Raw genomic sequence first — 19347 nt, 5'->3', positions numbered from 1 at the left:
GTCATTGCAGAGGGCTGAACAGCCACGCCAAAGCACTGCATGATCTGTTCAGGTACCACTGGTGATATTTCAACTACTTGTTTCTTACGGATTACAGAATTCCAGTAAGGTCACTAACGACCAGAAAATTCAGGTCTTACTTTACTCAGTTTTTCTAAGTGTCAAGTCCCCACTAAGTCAATTTGCTATTTCACTTTCTTTTATCATCACTGATCTACTGCCATTAGCCAAGCTCACCTTTGGCAACTCTTTCTTAACAATGCTAAGCCACACTTTGCGCCGACGTGCATTAAGTTGCTCGATAGACAAATGCTTTTTCTTGGACCCAGGTGGTGGTGTATCGTGGGAAAACTTGGCAAAAACTTTGGTCTGGTGATGGTGGCGTCGTGGTGACTCCTCTGAAGAGAGTTCTTCGTCCCGTCTCCTCTTTTTCTTTACTTTTTTCAACTTGCCTGCATGGCAACAACAATCATAAAAATACATTTCTATTTTTGGGGCACATTTAATCAGGCACCTTTCTTGAGTAAATTCTCCTAGTCAATATATATGTGGAACCAACAAAAAAGCAAAACTTATCAATGTTTCCCAATTCTGGTACAATTAATTTATACTATTAGATATTTCCTCAGTACTTTTCATTGTAAAGATTTTTCTGTCTAATAGAGGGGTGAAATGCAATTACTTCCATCCAGGGAAACATGCCTTGAGAATTAAAATGTCTCGGACTTGGTGCATGTTTCTTGCTTTGCAGCAAAATTCTACTTAAAGATATGTAAAGGTAAGACTTTTAAAGGTAACAACATTATCACTTGGTACAATAAGTCCCAAAGCAAACTTCTCAGCAAAAAGAAGACTGCATTGAAAGAGATTGGCACATCGTCATGTCACACTAGCTTTCAGAGGAAACTGATACAACTATGAGATATTAAAAATGTTCACTGTGAGTATGCAAAACTATGGATGCTGCAATATTAATGGAGAAAAAAAACACCACAGTTAAAGGAACCTGCAAATAGAATGGAAGCCAGCCTGAAATAACCCCTTTAAAACACAGCTCAAACTTAAGTACCTAGATTAAGAGAGCTCACCTTACACTGACAGCTCATAGCCTTTTCTGCTTCCTTACAGATTTACAACTACGGCCAGCACAAACAAGGAAGGAAACTGTACTTCCTGGAAAATGTGCATCTCAGAAACTCCAGCTGTTATGTCAGAGATATAATTCTATTGCAACTGACATCAAACATCAACTCCGAGTTCCCTCTGTTTTTCAGAAAACACTCAGTCCCTCTAACTTCCTGATCACTGCAACTACATATTGAAGAATAACTGCAGCAGGTACTGGATAAGCTCTTAAACTTTTCAAGGACCTGTTATGTTTTCAAAATACTCTTGAATAAATGGACCATGATATGAAACGATGTTTATGGATTCCAAACCACTGAATAATGTCCACAAAGAAAATCTTAAGCCATGAACTCTCCAGTCACACACCTTTTTTCCACCCTAGCTTTCTACAAGCCAGACAATAAAGCACAATATTTTCTGAAGACATTTTTCTTTGCCAGAACTTGGTATTTCCCTGCAAAACCCACAAGTTTTGAACATTTATGTTATGTTTAATCAAAGGAAACAACATAGGACAGAAGTTAAACCACAGCAGACATTTAAAAGCATGAGGTTAGTGACTTTACCTTTTATTTTCTTCTCTTCTTTAAACTTCTTTTTCTTGGGCCCTAGCAGGTGGCGCTGCTGCTCGTAGTAGGGGTCGTAGGTAGAGAGCAGCCCCGCGCTGTAGTACTGGTACTGCTGCAGCTGAAGGGGAGAGTGAGCAGGTAAGAGACAGCCCCTAGACAAGCTCAGATCCTGAACACACAGAAGAGATCAGGAAGCATGCACTTCTCCATATCTGCATTTGTTACCAACTATCAGAGTGTCTGAAGTGAAACCACTGCTGCCAGGGGTGGCCTCCAAGTTCTGCACTAGGAACAGAGCCCACCTGGTTAAAAAGAGGGAAGGGCACCCAGGGAAGGTTGCACTTTCAAAACACACTGCTCTGTCTTTTCCATACAGGTGCTGCCCAGCAAGACTACACATGACATGAAGAGGTTCAATTATGGACCTAACATTTGTTTTGCCTGCATTCCCAAATTACATACATATTCTACTTTATCATTCCAAAGGATGTAAAAGGATGGGTTTAAAGAAAAGGCATTTAAAAGATTTCCACAAGGACAAAAAACTTGAACACTCAGATTGTCAAGTAAAAATACAGCTGCCTCAGCATTTTTTCCTCTAAATTATGAAAAATGCCAGTATATTCCCAGCATTATTCAAATGAAGCAGCGAAGAATCCCACACATAAACAGGCAAATTAAAGGCAGCACTGCTCAGAAATTAACTAATTAAAACCAAAGCATCCTTTTAAATTAATAGAAGATTTTTGAAAACAAACTTTTCTGATATATGTTCCTCTCCCTCCATAACTGTGTACTGCTGATCAAACTATAAACTCACTGGTTACTTTCGCTGGGTATTATTTCTTACAAGTCTGGGAATAGGTATTTGTGTAAAATCTAACAAAACTATGACCAGTGTAAAAATATGGTGTATGAATATTTGTGCAGCTATGCAATATTTCAAGAAGTTAACATAATATTGGTTCAGAGCTTCACAAGTAAACAAAAGGAAGAAGTAGAGGGAAGCAAATACTTGTGTGGGAAAATACTTCTTTGCTCTTCTGGAGAGATTTGAAAAGAATATAAAACAGGAAGACAAATTTTAACTTCAGACACATTCTCAGATAACAGAATAGGATAACCTCCTTCATCTAAGACTTTCTGCTGCAGTTCAAATCAGCAGTGAACATTTCTGCAAAAGCCCTTATAATTTGAAGAAACACATTATTAGAATCAAAGCAGCCATGGAATTTGGCGTACTGTTAAAAAAAATGCAAAAATGCAGCAGACTATTTTCTTCTAAGGGAAACAAAGAGAATATCAAAAGAAAATCCAAAACAAACAAAAAAAAAGGTAAAAAGAAAGAAAAAGAGTCAAGTAAAACCTCAAATCATGACAGAAAATGACAAGGTAGTAAACTAGGCACTCGCTTTCAAGATTGTAAACATCACCTTACTATTCATCACTTCAATGATGATATAAATACACTTGAATAGCAGTTACTACCTGCATTAAAATTTAACTCGCAGCATCTCCACTTTCATCTACATTGCATATGTATCATCCAAATCTTGCATTTTAACACTCAGTATTTGCTCTAGTGACTGGGACAGAGCACTGTGAAAACTATATATAAAATGTGCCAGTACTAATTACATATATTACTGACAGATTCACAGCATCTTTCATTCTATGTATGTAACTGATTCAATAACCCTTGTCTGAAAGTGCTGTTGGACAGTTACTGTCTACCAAACAGTGTATTTTCCAGTTCACAAAATTATGAGTTTTGGTAAAAACATAAGAGCAGTTAAAACAATGCAGTTAAAGGAAAGAATAAAAATCAAGAAAATGTAAAAACTTTGACTTTTTACCTCTTTGTCTTTGCTATATTTACTTTGATGCAATTTCTTATACTTGTGTAATCGCAGCATATCGTGAAGTTCCTCCCTTGAAAGAGAAAATTCTTCTTCCTCATCTCCATCCTCATCACTTGGTGAATCTGTGTCACTGGAATCATCACTCAGAAGGATACTCTAACAAGAATAAATGGGAACTAATTTAACAATCCCAAGTCCCTGTGCTAAATTGTTTATTTATGCAAAGCACTCTAGAGCCCTTACCTAATAAAGGGGTGTGGACCTCACCCAACAACGAGCACTAACAAAGTGTCTATCTAAAATGACTCATAGAAAATAGTTTTCTGAGGAACAGACCTGTATAGCAGTGAATTCAATACACATTTTCTGATTTGGAGGAAAGTAGTTTTCTGTTAGTTTGTGATAGTTAAATCATTTTAGTCCACTTGGTCTGTTTGTGGTCTCAGAAAAGCAGCAGTGAGAAAATCAAGGATAACAGCAGGGGTATTTTGAGATGTGTCATTTGCAGGTGCTTCCCTACCCCATTTGCAGTTTGTCCCTCTATTCTACCACTTCTACCTGCATCGGTTCCTGCAAGTCTGGCTTTTGTTCCACCTCTTGGCAACATGTTTTTGCTAACTTGAGATGGCTACAGTGAAAATGCTAAGACAGCATAAAGCCACCATTCTGCTCTCTTCTGCCATCCTCACTGAGACCTTGTACTGAGTTCAACTTAAAAATAAATTTTTAGTCAAGTCCCAAATCTCCATTTAATACATTTTATAACAGATTAGTTTAATCTGGACAGTGTACTAAAATTAATTCAGATTCTGAATGTAAACTAACTGCCAATTCCACCACTAAACTGCATTCCCATGTGCCACATCCACATGCCTTTTGGACACCTCCAGGGATGGTGATTTCAAAACTTCCCTGGGCAGCCTGACCATCCTTCCCAGTGAAGAAAGTTTTACTAATACACAATCTAAACCTCCCCTGGCACACAACTTGAGGCCATTTCTCTTGCCCTATTGCTTGTTACTTTGGAGAGAAGATTCATCCTCACCTCACTATAATCTCCCTTCAGGGAGTCCCCCAAAAACCTCCTTTTCTCCAGGCTTAATCCCCCCAGCTCCCTCAGCTGCTCCTCCTAAGACTTGTGATCCAGAGCCTTCCCCAGCTCCACTACCCTTCCCTGGACATGCTCCAGGAACTCAGTGTATTTCTCAGTGAGAGGCCCAAACTGGACACAGGGTTCAGTGTGGGGCTTTACCAGGACACCAAGTACAGGGGGTCAATCACTGCCCTGGTCCTGCTGGCCACACTGTTGCTGATACAGGCCAGGATGTCATTGGCCTTCTTGGCCACCTGGACACTTCTGGATCATGTTTAGCTGCTGTTGACCAGCGCTCCCAGGTCCTTTTCTGCTGGACAGCCTTACAGCCACACTTTCTCCAGCCTGTAGTGCTGCATGGGGCTGCTGTCACCCAAGTGCAAGACATTCACTTTGTTGAACCTTATGCAATTGGCCTTGGCCCATGATCCAGCCTGTCCAGGTCCCTCTGCTGAGCCTTCCTGCCCTCCAGCAAATCAACACTGCCACCCAACTTGTCTGCAAGTAACTGTGGGTATATTGATCACTTCAGTCAGATCACTGACAAAGACAATAAACAGGACCAGGCCCAGTACTGAGCCCTGGGGATCGCCACTGGAGCTGGCCACCAGCTGGATGGAACTCCAGGCACCACCACTGTCTGGGCCCAGCCATGCACACAGTTTTTCACCTGGTAAACATGCAGCCATCCATGTGAGCAGCTATTGTCAAGGAGCATGCTGTGGGAGATGGTGTCAAAGGCTTTAGTGAAGTCTAGACAGACAGTCACAGCCTTTCCTTCATCCATTAGGCAGGTCACCTTGTCACAGAATATGATCAGGTTGGTCAAGCAGGACCCAACTTTCATAAACCCATGTCAGCTGGGCCTGACCCCCTGGTTATCTTGCATATGCTGTGTGATGACACTCAAGATGATCTGCTCCATAACCTTTCACAGAGCACCAAGGACAGGCTGACAGTTCTGTAGCTCCCTAGGCTCTCCTGCCAGCTTTTCTGGTAAATAGTCATCATGTTTGCAAACTTTCAGTCAACTGGGACCTGCCTGGTTAGCCAGGACTGCTGGTAAATGACTGAGAATGGCTAGGTGGGTAACTACTCACAGATTCCACAATAGCTGCATTTCTTTCCAACATTCTTACCTTCAGCCACTTTCTGCTTTTCTTCAGTTTGGAAAAATTATACAAGCTCCCTTTTTCAGACTTTGGTTCTGTTTACAAAAGAAAAAAAAAAATTCTTAAGAAATAATGCTTTTCCAGACTAACCCAAAGAAAGCAGATTCAACCTAGCACATGCCTACCTGGCTGGAGTACTCCATTCAGGGAATGTGTGTTCAGCATCCCAGAATTCCCTGCTCCAGAAGACTCTCCAAGCAAGGAGTCTGGAGGCTCTTCCTTAACTTGCATCAGGGGATCCCCAGACTGAGGCAGCAAAGGATTGTCATCCAATCCATCTTCACTTTCATCACTGTAAGAAGATCCATAATACAGTGACAGGAAAATATTCAAAAGAGGAGATACCCATCCAGCTTTCTTACATAAGGGCATTTGTCTAAAGGTTTGAGAATTGAACTGCTTCAGATGTAATTTTACACATTAGAAATATTACTGTTAATAATTTCCCATTAACCCCTTAGCAATAGTTAATCATGAGATCAGCCTGGCTATGTTATCAACCTGCACCTCCAGTCTTTAACTAGGTGTGTAGTTTTAGAAACACGAACTACACAAGTCAAACCAAAGCACAATACTGTCATACTCATTAGGACATGTAAGAATAGCAGATATACCTTTTCTAATCCTTTTGTGGGTCTTAATGCATGCTTATAAATATATCTGTTATCTGTTGCCCATTCCATTAGCAGTTCTGTAACTTAGCAATACCGAAACACTGATGAAATTACATAATTAACTGTTTTAGGACAGAAACACATATTGATGATGCCTCATTGTTACAACTTACATGAATTCTGCATCTGACCAAGTCTTTCAATTTTCTTTATGACTAAAGGCTGTAAGTGTCCCTGAAAATCTTCTTAGGACTTCCTCATTCTACTTTTTGCAGACAAAGAAAGTTTTGGCCACTCTGCTACAAAAAAAAGCTTTAAAACTCTGTACTAATTTGTATATGAGCTGGTAGCACACTGTATTATCACCATGAACTGAGAGAAGCACAATCCAAAATCTTTTATACAATCATAGAATATCGCAAGTTGGAAGGGAGCCACAAAAATCTTTAAGTCCAACTCCTGGCCCTGCACAGGAGAGTCCCCAAGAATCACACCATGTGCCTAAGAGTGTTGTTCAAACGCTTCTTGAACTCTGTCAGGCTGGTGCTGTGAGCACTTCCCTGGGGAGCCTGTTCCAGTGCCCAACAACCCCCTGGACAGAGAACCTTTCCCTAATATCCCACCCTGACAAAACTTCATGCCATTGCTTCAGATCCTGTCAGTGGTCACCAGAGAGAAGAAATCAGAAAAGCTTTGTCTCAGAACTCAAAGCTAATGCTTTATTATTTATGATAATTTAGATTTATTATTAAATTTAATAGTATTTTTTAGATTTCCTCTTCTCTAGGCCGAGCAATCCAAGCGACCTCTCCTGCTTTAAAGCAGAAGAGTTTCTAATGAACAAGTCACTGATAGATCCTTAATATGGTGTTGGCAGGGAACAATATTATAAAAATGCCTGTCTTTCCTTGGCACTCCCATTGGAAAGTAGAAAAGCTTTTGGTACCTGGATATACTCCTGTTAAAGATGGCAGACGTCTGCCGAAGGAACTGATCCAGTTGCAGAGCTTTTTCCAGGTATTGCAGATAGAGGGGTTTTGCCAGCTCTGAGCAGCTGCCATCCTCCCTGGCACCCAGCTCCGAGGCCATAGAACAAACTTCTCCTCATGCACAGGTGCCTGTGAACACACAGCTGTAAAAGGAAACAGTGGCTATCAGCACCACAACTCCTCTGAAAGGAGCAAACAGATCTACCAAGACAATTCTGGGCAAAAGCTTAGACTGCAGTTAATAGGTATAATAAACAAACAGAAATTGCCATTCAACTTTTCCACCACAGTACTACCACAGCCAAAAACTAGATTCTTAGTTTTTTGGTTTATGACTTTGTGGCTGCTGTTTGATAGGAACAAGCACTGTTTTAACCTAGTATGATAATCCAAGTGCTGACATAGAAATTCAAAGTATTATGAAGACAGTCCTCAAACAACTAAAGTAAGCTTTCATCATTATTAAAGATAACATGTGTAACCCTGAACGGAAGGCATATATATATATATATATATATATATATATGTATATGATTCCAAAAAGGAAGAAATTTCATCATTATTAAAGATAACATGTGTAACCCTGAACGGAAGGCATATATATATATATCTGATTCCAAAAAGGAAGAATTACTAAAAATATTGTTCCTCTGTTGTTTTTATCATTCACCTCACAGCTGTCGTCTACTGAATACTCATAATATTTCTCCTTTACCTTACAGCAATGCTCTTTCAGCATTGAAAATATAGTTGTTACCTGTTGGCAAACAAGCTACAAATACTTGACCAAAAACCCTTTCCTTCTAAAGTGCAAATGTTATTTTATTAAAGAAAAATAATACACAAAAAGCAAGTCGCAGCATACTTTTTTATATTTACAAATTTAGAATGTATTCTAGCATTATGTTTTTCCACTAGTAGAAACTGTCCACCTAATTCTTTAAAATTTGTTCTCTGGATTTAAGATTCTTAATAAAGCCAAATGCATTCCCCTGCAATATTTGCATACTACATACTCCAGAAACAAAGGTATCAAAACATTTTATTGCTCTGTCAACTGCAGTTTTCTCTTCCTTCAACTACAAAGGATGTCATAACAACTGTTACAGTAACAGCTCTGTCAACTCAAATTTTACTTTTCTTTGACTACAAAAGACACCATAACTGTTATAATAATAGTGAGAAAGGTACGTCGTGGTTTCCAAAGCTAGAGTTGTTACTGTATAAATCAAAGTGCTGTCATGATCTTAAATATTTACAAAGAAACAAATAAATTAATTAATTTATAAATGTCTTAAGCTTTTACTTCTGGTGGAGGACAAAAATCATAGAATGGTTTAAGTTGGAAAGGCCCTTAGAGAACATCTAGTTCCAAGCCCTGCCATAGGCAGGGACACCTCTCACTAGAACAGGTTGCTCAAATTAAAACCAGTCAGATTTAGATTAACTGTTCATCTGAAAGATTCTATTTCTTAAAAATACTACAAAACCTGCAGCAAACATCACATTAATTTATTGAAAGACATATATTTCTTCAATTATTAAATCAGTGACTAAATTGTTTCATGCTTATGTAAGTGAACATACAGATTGAGTATCCAATCTTCAAATATTCTCTCTTCACATATACAAATCCAAAACCCAGCATCTAACCTTCTCTAAGACTTTCATCCTCCAAAATTACAGAACAAATTCAGAACTTCAAAGTTACAATAAACTATATCAGTGATTCTCATCTTAAGACTAATGGCTGTGCTTGAACAAGAGCAAATTGTATTATTTATTAATAAATACTGGGTCTTGAGTTAATACTGGGTCCTTACTCACAGAGGATAACCAATAACACACCAGAATTCATTGACAAGGTAACAGCCCTGTGATAAAAATTATTCTTAGACTGAAGTTTTCTACACATTAGGTCTTTGCATACCTGACAGCAATTGAATGACTGACCTGTCACCAAATTCTCATTTCCAGCAGAACTTAGCAACACCTGAAAGCTTTCCCTATGATTAGGGTAGTAACATGCACATTTTCCAGGCAACTTTCATCTACAGATGTCACAGTGCTTAACAGCCATTTGAAACCAAACCAACCAACCAACCACACTTAAATCAAGAACTGTCTTCCATGAGAGAGGAAGACACAAAATGAACCATAAAATCATTTAGGTTGGGAAAGACCTCTAGGATCATCAAGTCCAGCTGCTAATCCAACACTACCAGGTGCACCACTAAACCGTGTCCCCAAGTACCACATCCACACACCTTTTAAACACCTCCAGGAACAGTGACTCAACCTCTTGCCAGGGCAGCCTGTTCCAGTGCTTGACAACCCCTTCTGTGAAGAAATTAAGTAAGAGGGTTAAAAAATGAGAGGAAACATGAAACTTGTGCCTCTAATGGCACAAGAGACCATTCATGAGGTATAGAAAAGAACACCTTGAAGGTGAAAGAGGTTTTTCTTAACTCATGATCACTAATAAAAATTACATGTATTACAAGAGTGAAAATCTCTCCCTAGTATCATAGCAAATAAAATATGGTGATTCCTTTTCCCATTCCATTCCAAAATGCATGAACAAGGGCATGTATCATATCAACACAGTTAACTAAAAAAAAATGGCATCTTTCACCTGTCTGCTCCTTGCAGAAAATAACATTCCCAACTCAACCTTGCATTTCCACACTAATAAAGTCCTCCTTGACCTGACATAGTATAACTCCTCTGCATTTCATCCATATAAAAAGACACACTTTTGCTTGTCTTCCTGTTTTAATTGCTCCACAAGGCTCCTGTACATACAACATTAATTACTCTCGTTCTTAAAACAGTTGCTAGTCTGTATCCTCCCTACCAAACAAACAAATAAACACAGAAGAGCTTAACAATAGCCTTAAAACATATTTACAATGCCCAATAGAAATTTAGTTAGTGTTACACAAGCATACTGAATAGTGAGCAACTCAGACATTTAATTCAGCCTTTCATTTATTTATATGCTGACAGTCACTGAGTGCTTCTCTGCCGATCAAAGTAATAATACAGAAGGTAAAGTGACAGATAATTCATTCTCCATTCTTTCATTTCCACGATAGGTTTTAACAAACAAAGATTTCCAATAGCAAAACCTGACTAAACACTGAAGTGAGAGAAGACAGAAACAAATGAGAGGCACAGAACCTGACCCACTACTGTATGTAACTGTATAGGACATCACCAACATACTGCTTCAGCGGATTTATGCCGGGGTCGGCTGTTACTCGTCTCTGCCCCAGCACAGAAAAGGTGGCTCTGGGCAGGCCGCGCTCTCGCAGAAGGAGTCTGGACTCTTGCTTTTGGTCTTCAGTTGAGTTTATTGTTCCTTATCTACAAAGTTTTTCTGTCTGTCCAGCCGAGGTCTGATCAGCAGGACAGCCAAGGGCACTCTCTCCTGCCCACGGGGTGGTTATCTCTTTTATAGTGAAAACTATGTATATTTACCTTCAATTTCCAATACTTTTCACCCTTGTTGGCAAGTGCACCTTCACTATGAACCAATCCACACATGCCAACATCATCCTGAACATGGATGCCAAGGAGAAGAAAGAAGAAGGACAGGGCACGCCCAAATCCCTCCATCTTGGGACTCCCGACCCCCATGTACAGAATTTCAAACCCCCCTGTACAAGGTTCCAAAGTTTTTTCCTTCACCCTGTGATTCCTACTACTGTGCTGCTTAAACTTTTGTGACCTGTAATTCTTCATATAAGGTTGGCAATTTGCTCCATGAATTAAGATCGAATTTCCAGGTGTCTTTGGCTTCCTGCCAGGGTGTCAGAGCCCCTGCCAGGGCTTTGAGACATCCAGGGCATCCAGAGAGATGTCCTGGGATCCGACAGATTTACATGGTGATGACATTCATTCCACCTTTCTTTGACATTTTTGAAACAAATCTATCCTTTTGTCTACTCAGTTTAAGGACAAAACACAGATTTTCAAAAAGATTTCATTACTGATTGTAACATTTCGGTAAAGACTCATGTTACAGGGGTAAAATGAGCAGAAGCTGCAGAGTAATCCTTGTGCCATCATAACTTTCTTACTGATATATACCAACTTCATGTTAAGTTTCAGTACCAAATTCAATAGTTATTTGCTTTCTCCCTTCCTCTTCCCTAGAGTTCTAACAGTTTAGAAAAACATCATTTGGAAATAAATAGCTTCTTCACTGCCAGGCTGGCACTTTAAATCTTCTAGCACTCTTAATCAGAAGTTCACACTTTAGCCATTTAATTGTATTATATGGACCACTAAATTATTAAAAGTACAGGTAAAATACCAGCAGGAATGTAGTAACTTCATGCAAATAACTTCCATAGTAATTGTATTTTTTTAATATCTAAGTTCAGTTCTGAAAGAGCCTTCCTTATTCTGTTTTAAATCCCAAGCTTAATTCAATGTTAATGTAGGTGTGGGGTTTCTTCCCTCACTCCTGTTTTTTCAAGTCTGCCCATTTATAGCATCCAGTCAGTAAGCAAACACCCCGCACTGGAGAAGAATCCTCCAAGGACATTTTCTAAGAGCAGCTAGGTTTTACAACAAGATTGCTAAATTTTATGCCCACTGACCTGCACCAACCAAACAGCAAAACCATGGTCTCTTGAAGCAGCTTAGCTTCAAAAGTAGATTCTCCCAATTTAAACAAATATTCACTGCATATTTCTGAATGGAAGTCCAGCAAGCTTTTCTTACTGGTATCAAAAAGGAACCCCATAAGTGCTAAGTGCAAAATCTGGCTCTTGTGCCTAGCTGCAAGCTGCATGGGGTTTGCTTTGGAAAGCTGGTTGAAGCAATACTTTTCACCCATAAGGTTCTTGTGTTTTTTCCCTTCAGTTGCTGCCACTTCTACACCTCAGATAAGGCCCAGAGGATTACTTTTTCTGTTCTTTATGACTAACATCAACTGTCATAGTAAATAATGATAACAACTCCACTCCTAGCTGAGGGCACATACACAAACACAAGCTGCCATGCAAGTAAAAGGTACTGGATTGCAGCTAATGCACTTAGCAAGGCAAATCAGGGAGGTGAACGTAACTCAGTCTCCCCAGCCACAGACTAAGAGCATGGATATGAAGTGTGACTAGCTGGCAGGTGAGCACCAATACTTGTTCCAGTATTTCAGCCCACAGAAGCAGCTTCTTTTCTCTTCTCCATCTCATCACTGCAAGCACACTGACAAAACATCCATGTGGACAAAAACCTGAAATCACAGAAACTACGTATTCATCATTTATTTATAGCATGGAAGGTTTAATCTATATAAGGATTAAAACTGGTCCAAAATACAACCTTCTGTGCCACCTCAGTTGCCTTGCAATTTTAGCAGTTTTCTGGGTTTTTCCCACACATGGGTTTTTCATGCTTTGCAATTTGACACCAACTTATTAAGACAGATTTTTCTAAACTTATGCAAATCCCTAAAATACTTTGCCTTCCTGAAGAAATTTAGAATTGAGACATACAGGTCTCATTGGAGCAGCAGAACAGTTAATGCTGTGAGATGTTCCAGTAGTAATATCTCCAGAATAAATCCTGACACAAATATATCCAAACAGAAGATTCATCCAGTCAAGGTCGGTGTGGAAAACACAGACTAGCACAGTAATAGCAGCTAGGCATATTTTTTTCAGTCTTCTTTAAATGCATATAATCTCCAACAGAAAAAAAAAATTGTAGTGGTATAGAAAAATGTGAAGAACTATTTTGTTTGAAGGAGAATTACATGCTCTCCTTTCCCCACTCTTTTAGATTGCTTTCGTAAATGCACAGTTACATTAACTACAATTTCCCAGAGCTGTAGACCACATTTTAAAGCAAAACATAATTCCCATATAGGGTTTTTCATGGAAGTGTCTTACATATAATTGAGATATATAAGACACTATGGCTTTTCAAAAAGCAAATACAAAATTTCATATGAACCTAAAGCCTCCACTAACCTCAAGTTGAACAAATAAAATTAATGTATATACAACTAAACTCTGAGTTCACACCCTTTGAGTTTGAAATTAAAAAAAGACATCTTAATTGCTTTTCTGAGTAATGAAATCTAGGTAAACTAGATGCTTTACTTTGCTGTTCTGCTTTTGTGGTAAGGCTTCATATTGTTTTCCAAGGAATGAGACAGCATTTCAGTGATCTGTGTTCCACCTTTTAATCACTTTTAAACACAGAGAAGAGCCAGCAGGGCACTGCCTCTGGATTTTCCAATTCCCAAAAAAACCCAGTTACAGATAGGACCTAATTTATTATTTAAAAGAAAAACTACAGAGCAGTGTATCAGAGGCACATATGTAGCAAACACCAGAATACTTTCAAACATACTGAACACAAAAGTAGGCGTGTCAGAGCTCTGCTACCAAGTTTAAACTAGCAGAAAAACAAACCTAACTATTTAATTGTTCAATTAGAGTAATTCTTGTCCCAAGAGAGCGGTTAATAGTAATTTATGGAGGTCTCTGACAATGCATTTTTACTCTCTGCTCTACACAGCAGCACCAGCAGTTACCCTCACACTTTGCCATTCTGTGCACACAAAATAACAACTGCATGGATATTTTCAGTTTTGGTTTTTACTCCCTCCACCCCAGACCACGAAAAGGGAACTATGTCCAAAAAAAGCTCTAAGAGCACTTGCCATCTAAACCAAGCTAGCATGTAGTCCAGCATGTCAAAGACCATGCTTATTACCGAATTTACAGCTTATTACGTTATACTCAAATGGATCCAAACTTGCTTGTTTGACGCATGAAGAATTGGGAGGCAGTATTTTCAGCAACTTCAACAATATACATGTGAGAAATAAACAAGAGAAGAGTTACAGGCAATATCCTTTAGCCTAGGAAAAAGGTTCAAGCTACAGTTCTATTTCTTGTACTTTTCACTCACATCTCACCAACCCCTCGGTGTCACGACACTCTCATACATACGCCCTAAAGGAGTGACAACAAAAATGAATCGTTTAAGTTAAAAACTGTGTTGGTCACATATATACAGGGCTCATCAGATGTGCTGTACAAATCCATGCAGTCGACTTGTTTGTAAGAGAAGAAACCAAAATCCGAATTACACACATTTCACTATTAAAAAAACTAACTTGAATTGAACCATTTTCTTCACGCAAAGGCGAAAATAAACTAAAGGAGTTTATTATAATCTGCAACACCACAGTGGGAGAAATCTTCCACAGAAGACAGGCAACAGCGTCAAGAAGTATAGAGCTAAATCACGACCAGGAGCTGTATTGGGTCGCACAGAGAAATGGCACTGGGCTACCTGTTTGCAGCCAAACAGGAGCGGACTTTCCAGCGCAGCTTTAGGGAAGTGCGCGAACACAGCGCGAACACAGCGCTGAGCTGCGCCTCACGGGCACCCGGGAGACACTTTCCATCAACAACGCCACGAGTCTGGCAGGCGGCCCCTTCCTGCAGGTGCCGGTGGCTATTCCGGGAGCGCTGGGGCGGCGCGGGCCCCCGCCCCGCCGGGCTCTGCGGGCACCAGGCCCGGCTGCTGCGGCCGCCGCTCGGCGCGGGGGGGGAAGCCGCGGCCTGCCCGGCCGGCGCCCCCAGTGCCGCCTCCAGTAGCCCCGGCCCGGCGTGCCTTTGCGCGGTGGCCGCGGTGGCTCACCTGGGTAGCGGGCCCGGCGGCGACGCGGCGGCGGCGGCGGGGGGCTGGGGGTGTCTCCGGGGCTCGCTCCCCCGCTTGCTCCACCCGGCCTCTCGCCCCGCGTTGCCGGGGCTGGCGTTGCCTGTCTCCTGCCGCGGGGCGCTCCCGGCTCCTGCCTCGCCAAGATGGCGCCCGCGCTGGTGCTGAGGAGGAGGCGGCGGCTGCGGGCGCTGGGACGGCGGCGGCGGCCACTTTCGCTCACTGAGAGGAGAGGAGCAGGGACACGGGGAGCCATGGCGGGGGGGAGGAGAGGCGCCATGCCCAGGCCTGATCAATCGATCCCCGCATGCCTCTCCGCCGCCCCGGCCCCGCGCCTGGGCCCCCCCGGCCCGTGCGCGCCGCCGTGGCCGCCGCACGGACCCCACGCCCGCACCGCGGGGCTCGGCCCCGCAGGGACCCCGCGGGGGGCCCTTCCTCATCGATGCGCTCCTGCGGCCGATTGGTAGGGTCTGGCGGTGACGGAAATTGCCGAAGGGACTCGGCCAGACGGCCGGGTGAGCCAGCGAGTCTCGCGCGAGGCGGGGCGGGGTCTCGCGATGCTGGCGCGGGGAGGCGGGTGCGTCCCGGAAGTGACGCGCGCTCGCCCTTGAGGCGGGCCCGGCCCGGCCCGTGTGCGTGCCGCCGAGGCCGCCCGGCGCAGCCAGGGGCCTGTGCCGGCCTGGCAGCCCCCGCAGATGACGAGAGCGGTGAGGGGCTGGCGGCGCTGGGCGCGGGGCGCTGTCAGGGTTACCACGTGCGGGCATTCGTGGGGCTCCGTGCCTGCTGCCGCTTCGCTCTGTCATGCGCTGGGAGCTGCAGTGGAGCAGCTCCGGAGGAAATAGGCCTGAAGGTTATTGCGAACATAACCGTAAACGCGGTGTGGCCATCAGGTGTTCAGCACCGCTGCCTCCCAAAACCCATTAACCAGCACACTTAGAGCAAATCCTTAAGTGGGTGATTAATCCAGATCACCTACTGCACAGCGCTAAAAATCGGTGTTTCATACTAAGCTGTGTCACTCCAGCACTCAGGAGGTACCAGTGTCCTGGTTTGGGCTAGAAGGAGTTAATTCCTCAGTGGCTGGGACTGTACTGAGTTTTGCATACAGAATAAAAAACCTGATGTTTTGAGTTTCACTAAATCGAGTTTATCCTAAGTCAGAGACTTGTCCTGTCTCATCCTCTGCCACTGAGAGGGAAATCTTGAGGGTGCACAGCCAGGACAGCTGACCTGAACTGAGCAGAGGGATATTCCATACCACAGGACATCATGCCCAGTATAACCGAGGGCAGCTGCTTGGAAATGAGGCCGATCTGGAATTAGCATAGGGTGAGCAATTGTATTGTTTTTCTTTCCTTTTTTATCATTCTTATTATTTACTCTATTTTTTTTTCAACTATTAAACTTCTTATCCTAAACTACACGTTTTACTTTTGATTCTCTGCCCCATTCCCCTGGGGCAGGGTGGGAGGGAGCAGCTTCATTGTCCTTAGTTGCCAGCTGGGCTCAAACCACCACACACAGTTGCTAGGATATAAAAATAAGATCGTTGCTACTGCTCCAGTAGAACTTCACTAGAGTGGTCCTTAACTGGTGTGGCTGTACCCCTAAGCACAGGCAGGAGTTGTGTTGTGTTGTGTAGGAGGCGTGCATGGTTTGGTTACCTGTCAGTACCACGCTCACACAAACAGCTGGCACTGAGCAGCATCACTGCCTGATGGACCATTAAAAAATAACTCTTCTCTTCTTGAAGAAAATTGTCATTTTTAGTCTTGTGCATCAGTGATGACTCCATTCCAACATATTTATTCTCTCTATGCCATTCCCAAAAGAGAACCAAAGGGAAAGCAGTACTTATATTTACCCAAGAAAGTTTTGCTACTTTTTCCACACAGCAAGAATTTCCTCCAAAAGACAGACCATCATTATTTCCATTCAGCAATGGAATGTTGAATTACCTGCCATTGTAAAGTCAGGAGCTTTTGTTTGACACCTCTGCAAGGGGAATAGCCTCTTTTTCACTTGGATGTCTCCAAACACCCAGTCTGAGCTTATCAAATCACCTGTGTCAGAAATTAAATTCATACAGTCTGCTTGAGGTCAGTTTAAGGTGCTCCCACAGATTTTACATGAATTGGATTTTCAAGCTCTGCTTTGACAAAGTACATCCTTGATTGTTGAAGTATGTGTTTTGAGACCCTCTCTTTTTTTTTGTGGGAAAGCAATCACTGTAACCTCTGTAGTTTCTGTCCTCCTGAGGATTGTTTCTCTTTATTAAATTCCACGTGTGGTTGGATCAAAAGACCATCCTCATTCATTCTGTAGTCTTCTATTGCTTTCTCCCTTCTCAGTTTCTGCATGTCTGCCAGTGACACAGCTCCTCTGGCAGCTCCATGCAAGTGGGCTAATAAAAAAAGAGAAACAGAAAATAAATCAATAAAATGAAATAAAACTATAGTTTTGTTAGAACCAGGGACGAGCTCCCTCTGTCATCAGCCAATGGAACACAACAATCCTGCTATCACACACAGCACAGCCCCTTATCTACTGCAGCTCCACCATGAGAGCACTGGGATATCAGCTGTGCTGCACACGGGTGTGGCAGTGGCTCTCTGGTACCAAAGCTCTGCGTGTGAGCTGGCACCTCTTAAACAAGAGGACTCTGCACTTCTAGGAAAATATTTGCTTCTGTACACCAACGGGTTCCCAGGCATCTGCTTATTTGAGTCCTAAACATGAGAACATGTCTGCATTTCCAAGTACCTAGCAACCACCAGTAAGAACACAAGGAGGGATAAACACGTAGCTCCTTTACTAGCTCTTTTCTAGTGACAGAGCTGCAGGGAAACACACACATTTTCCCAGGTGTCTGCATCCACAAGAACAATTACTGCTGGCAGACAGTTACACTGAAAATGCAGGGACTGCCAAGCCTTCCAGGGTGGGAAGTTTGTGTTCACTCCTCCCCCTCAGCAGTGAGGAAGATTATCAGTTTCTGAAAGACACGGAAGAGGGAAGCTGAGGGTTTTGATAATGAAGTCCTGAGGATCAGAGGTCACTGCTTTGCATCTGCTTTGTGGGTGAAAAGTCAGGGAGTGTCCTCCCCTTGCTTAGGAGGGAGCATCCATCATTCAGCAGACTCAGCTACCACTTGCAGATGATGACACAGGAAGCCACAAAAAGTCAACATACCTTTCCAAAAACATCAGGATCAATGAGATGCCTTTCTTTTTATTTCCTTCCTTTTAATTTTTTTCTCTATTTTCTTCTTCATCCTCTTCTGCCAGTACTGCATCAACAAGAATGCTGCATTATCTCTTTTGGCTGCTGTGGACCACTGGCAATACTTTACTGTTGCTAGTAAATCAGACACAGGCACATGCAATGATGCAGAAATCTGAAATCAAGCACTCCTGAATATGTTGAAGACCACAAGGATGATCTGACCCTAGTAGGAGCTCATTTAGTCAGAAAGTGATTCTGGTATTTTGCCACTCCACATTTGAAGTTTAAATATGTATTGCAAGCAGATTTCAAATAAAGTAGAAGAAACTTTTTATTTGTGTGATCTACCCACAAGATATAGAAACAACAGAAAATTATTAACAGTGAAATGACAGTGAAAATGGCTCCTTTTGCTACCCATACTAGATTTCTAAAGCCAACTACTTTAGAATGCAGAAAGTATGACAAGCAGATGAGATACCAAATCAGTCTTCAAAATACCATTTGAAATACCCAGGATCAAGTTAATTCCTTGGCTAATATTATGGAATAGATGGATTTACGAAAGGATTGTCTTTAGCAAGCTGAGAACCCCTTTAAAAATTCTACAAATAGCCCAATACAAAGCAGAATTTGTTAGAACCAACTCTCTTCCTTTTAACAAACTGTTCTTTTCTCTTATGTCATGCCTACTTTCGTATGCATTTCACATTGGAAATTCACATGTCAAGCTCATTTTTTTTTCCATGAACTAAGAACAACCTTTTTTTGGCAGCTTTCCTCTAAAGAGAAAAGATTTTCAAATATGGCCTCCTCTCTTATATCTGTGAAGCAACTGTGACCTCTTGTGGTTATCTAATCTACTCCTAAATCCTCAATAATGGGATTTACGGCTCTGAGCCCTTAAGTAATTCCCAAAAGATCCAAGTCTGTGCTTCAGTGCTTTGTTAAACTAGGGCAAAGAAAAATAGATTTTTTTCATGAAGAGAGAGCTGCATTCTATTTT

General features: G+C 41.8%; 2 protein-coding genes across 5 annotated transcripts in view; both read right to left on the bottom strand.

The window, feature by feature from the left end:
• The window catches only part of INO80 (INO80 complex ATPase subunit), a 64701-nt gene extending 49464 nt beyond the window's left edge, over positions 1 to 15237 (bottom strand). Inside the window, exons 1-8 of one of the 4 annotated variants that reach the window (XM_039704828.1) lie at positions 15099 to 15236; positions 9695 to 9767; positions 7385 to 7570; positions 5950 to 6116; positions 5792 to 5859; positions 3554 to 3715; positions 1695 to 1815; positions 238 to 452 (exon numbers count right to left, since the gene is read on the bottom strand). In XM_039704828.1, the coding sequence (XP_039560762.1) occupies positions 238 to 452; positions 1695 to 1815; positions 3554 to 3715; positions 5792 to 5859; positions 5950 to 6116; positions 7385 to 7527 (876 nt within the window). In that variant the 5' untranslated portion in view covers positions 7528 to 7570; positions 9695 to 9767; positions 15099 to 15236. Of the gene's footprint in view, positions 1 to 237; positions 453 to 1694; positions 1816 to 3553; positions 3716 to 5791; positions 5860 to 5949; positions 6117 to 7384; positions 7571 to 9694; positions 9768 to 14747; positions 14970 to 15098 lie in introns of those variants that run through there. The other 3 variants (XM_039704829.1, XM_039704827.1, XM_039704830.1) reach the window with 3 other exon arrangements.
• Positions 14975 to 18405, bottom strand: LOC120500245 (splicing factor, proline- and glutamine-rich-like). The gene is made up of 2 exons (XM_039704832.1): positions 18309 to 18405; positions 14975 to 17520 (listed from the first exon to the last, which is right to left on the bottom strand). The coding sequence occupies exon 2, from the start codon at positions 15917 to 15919 to the stop codon at positions 15095 to 15097; it is 825 nt and encodes a 274-aa protein (XP_039560766.1). The 5' UTR covers positions 15920 to 17520; positions 18309 to 18405; the 3' UTR covers positions 14975 to 15094.
• Positions 18406 to 19347: the final 942 nt, after the last annotated feature.

Source organism: Passer montanus, unplaced genomic scaffold, assembly GCF_014805655.1.
Source record: "Passer montanus isolate IOZ18808 unplaced genomic scaffold, ASM1480565v1 scaffold18, whole genome shotgun sequence".
NCBI lineage: Eukaryota > Metazoa > Chordata > Aves > Passeriformes > Passeridae > Passer > Passer montanus.
This window is presented reverse-complemented; position numbering and strand designations above follow the sequence as displayed.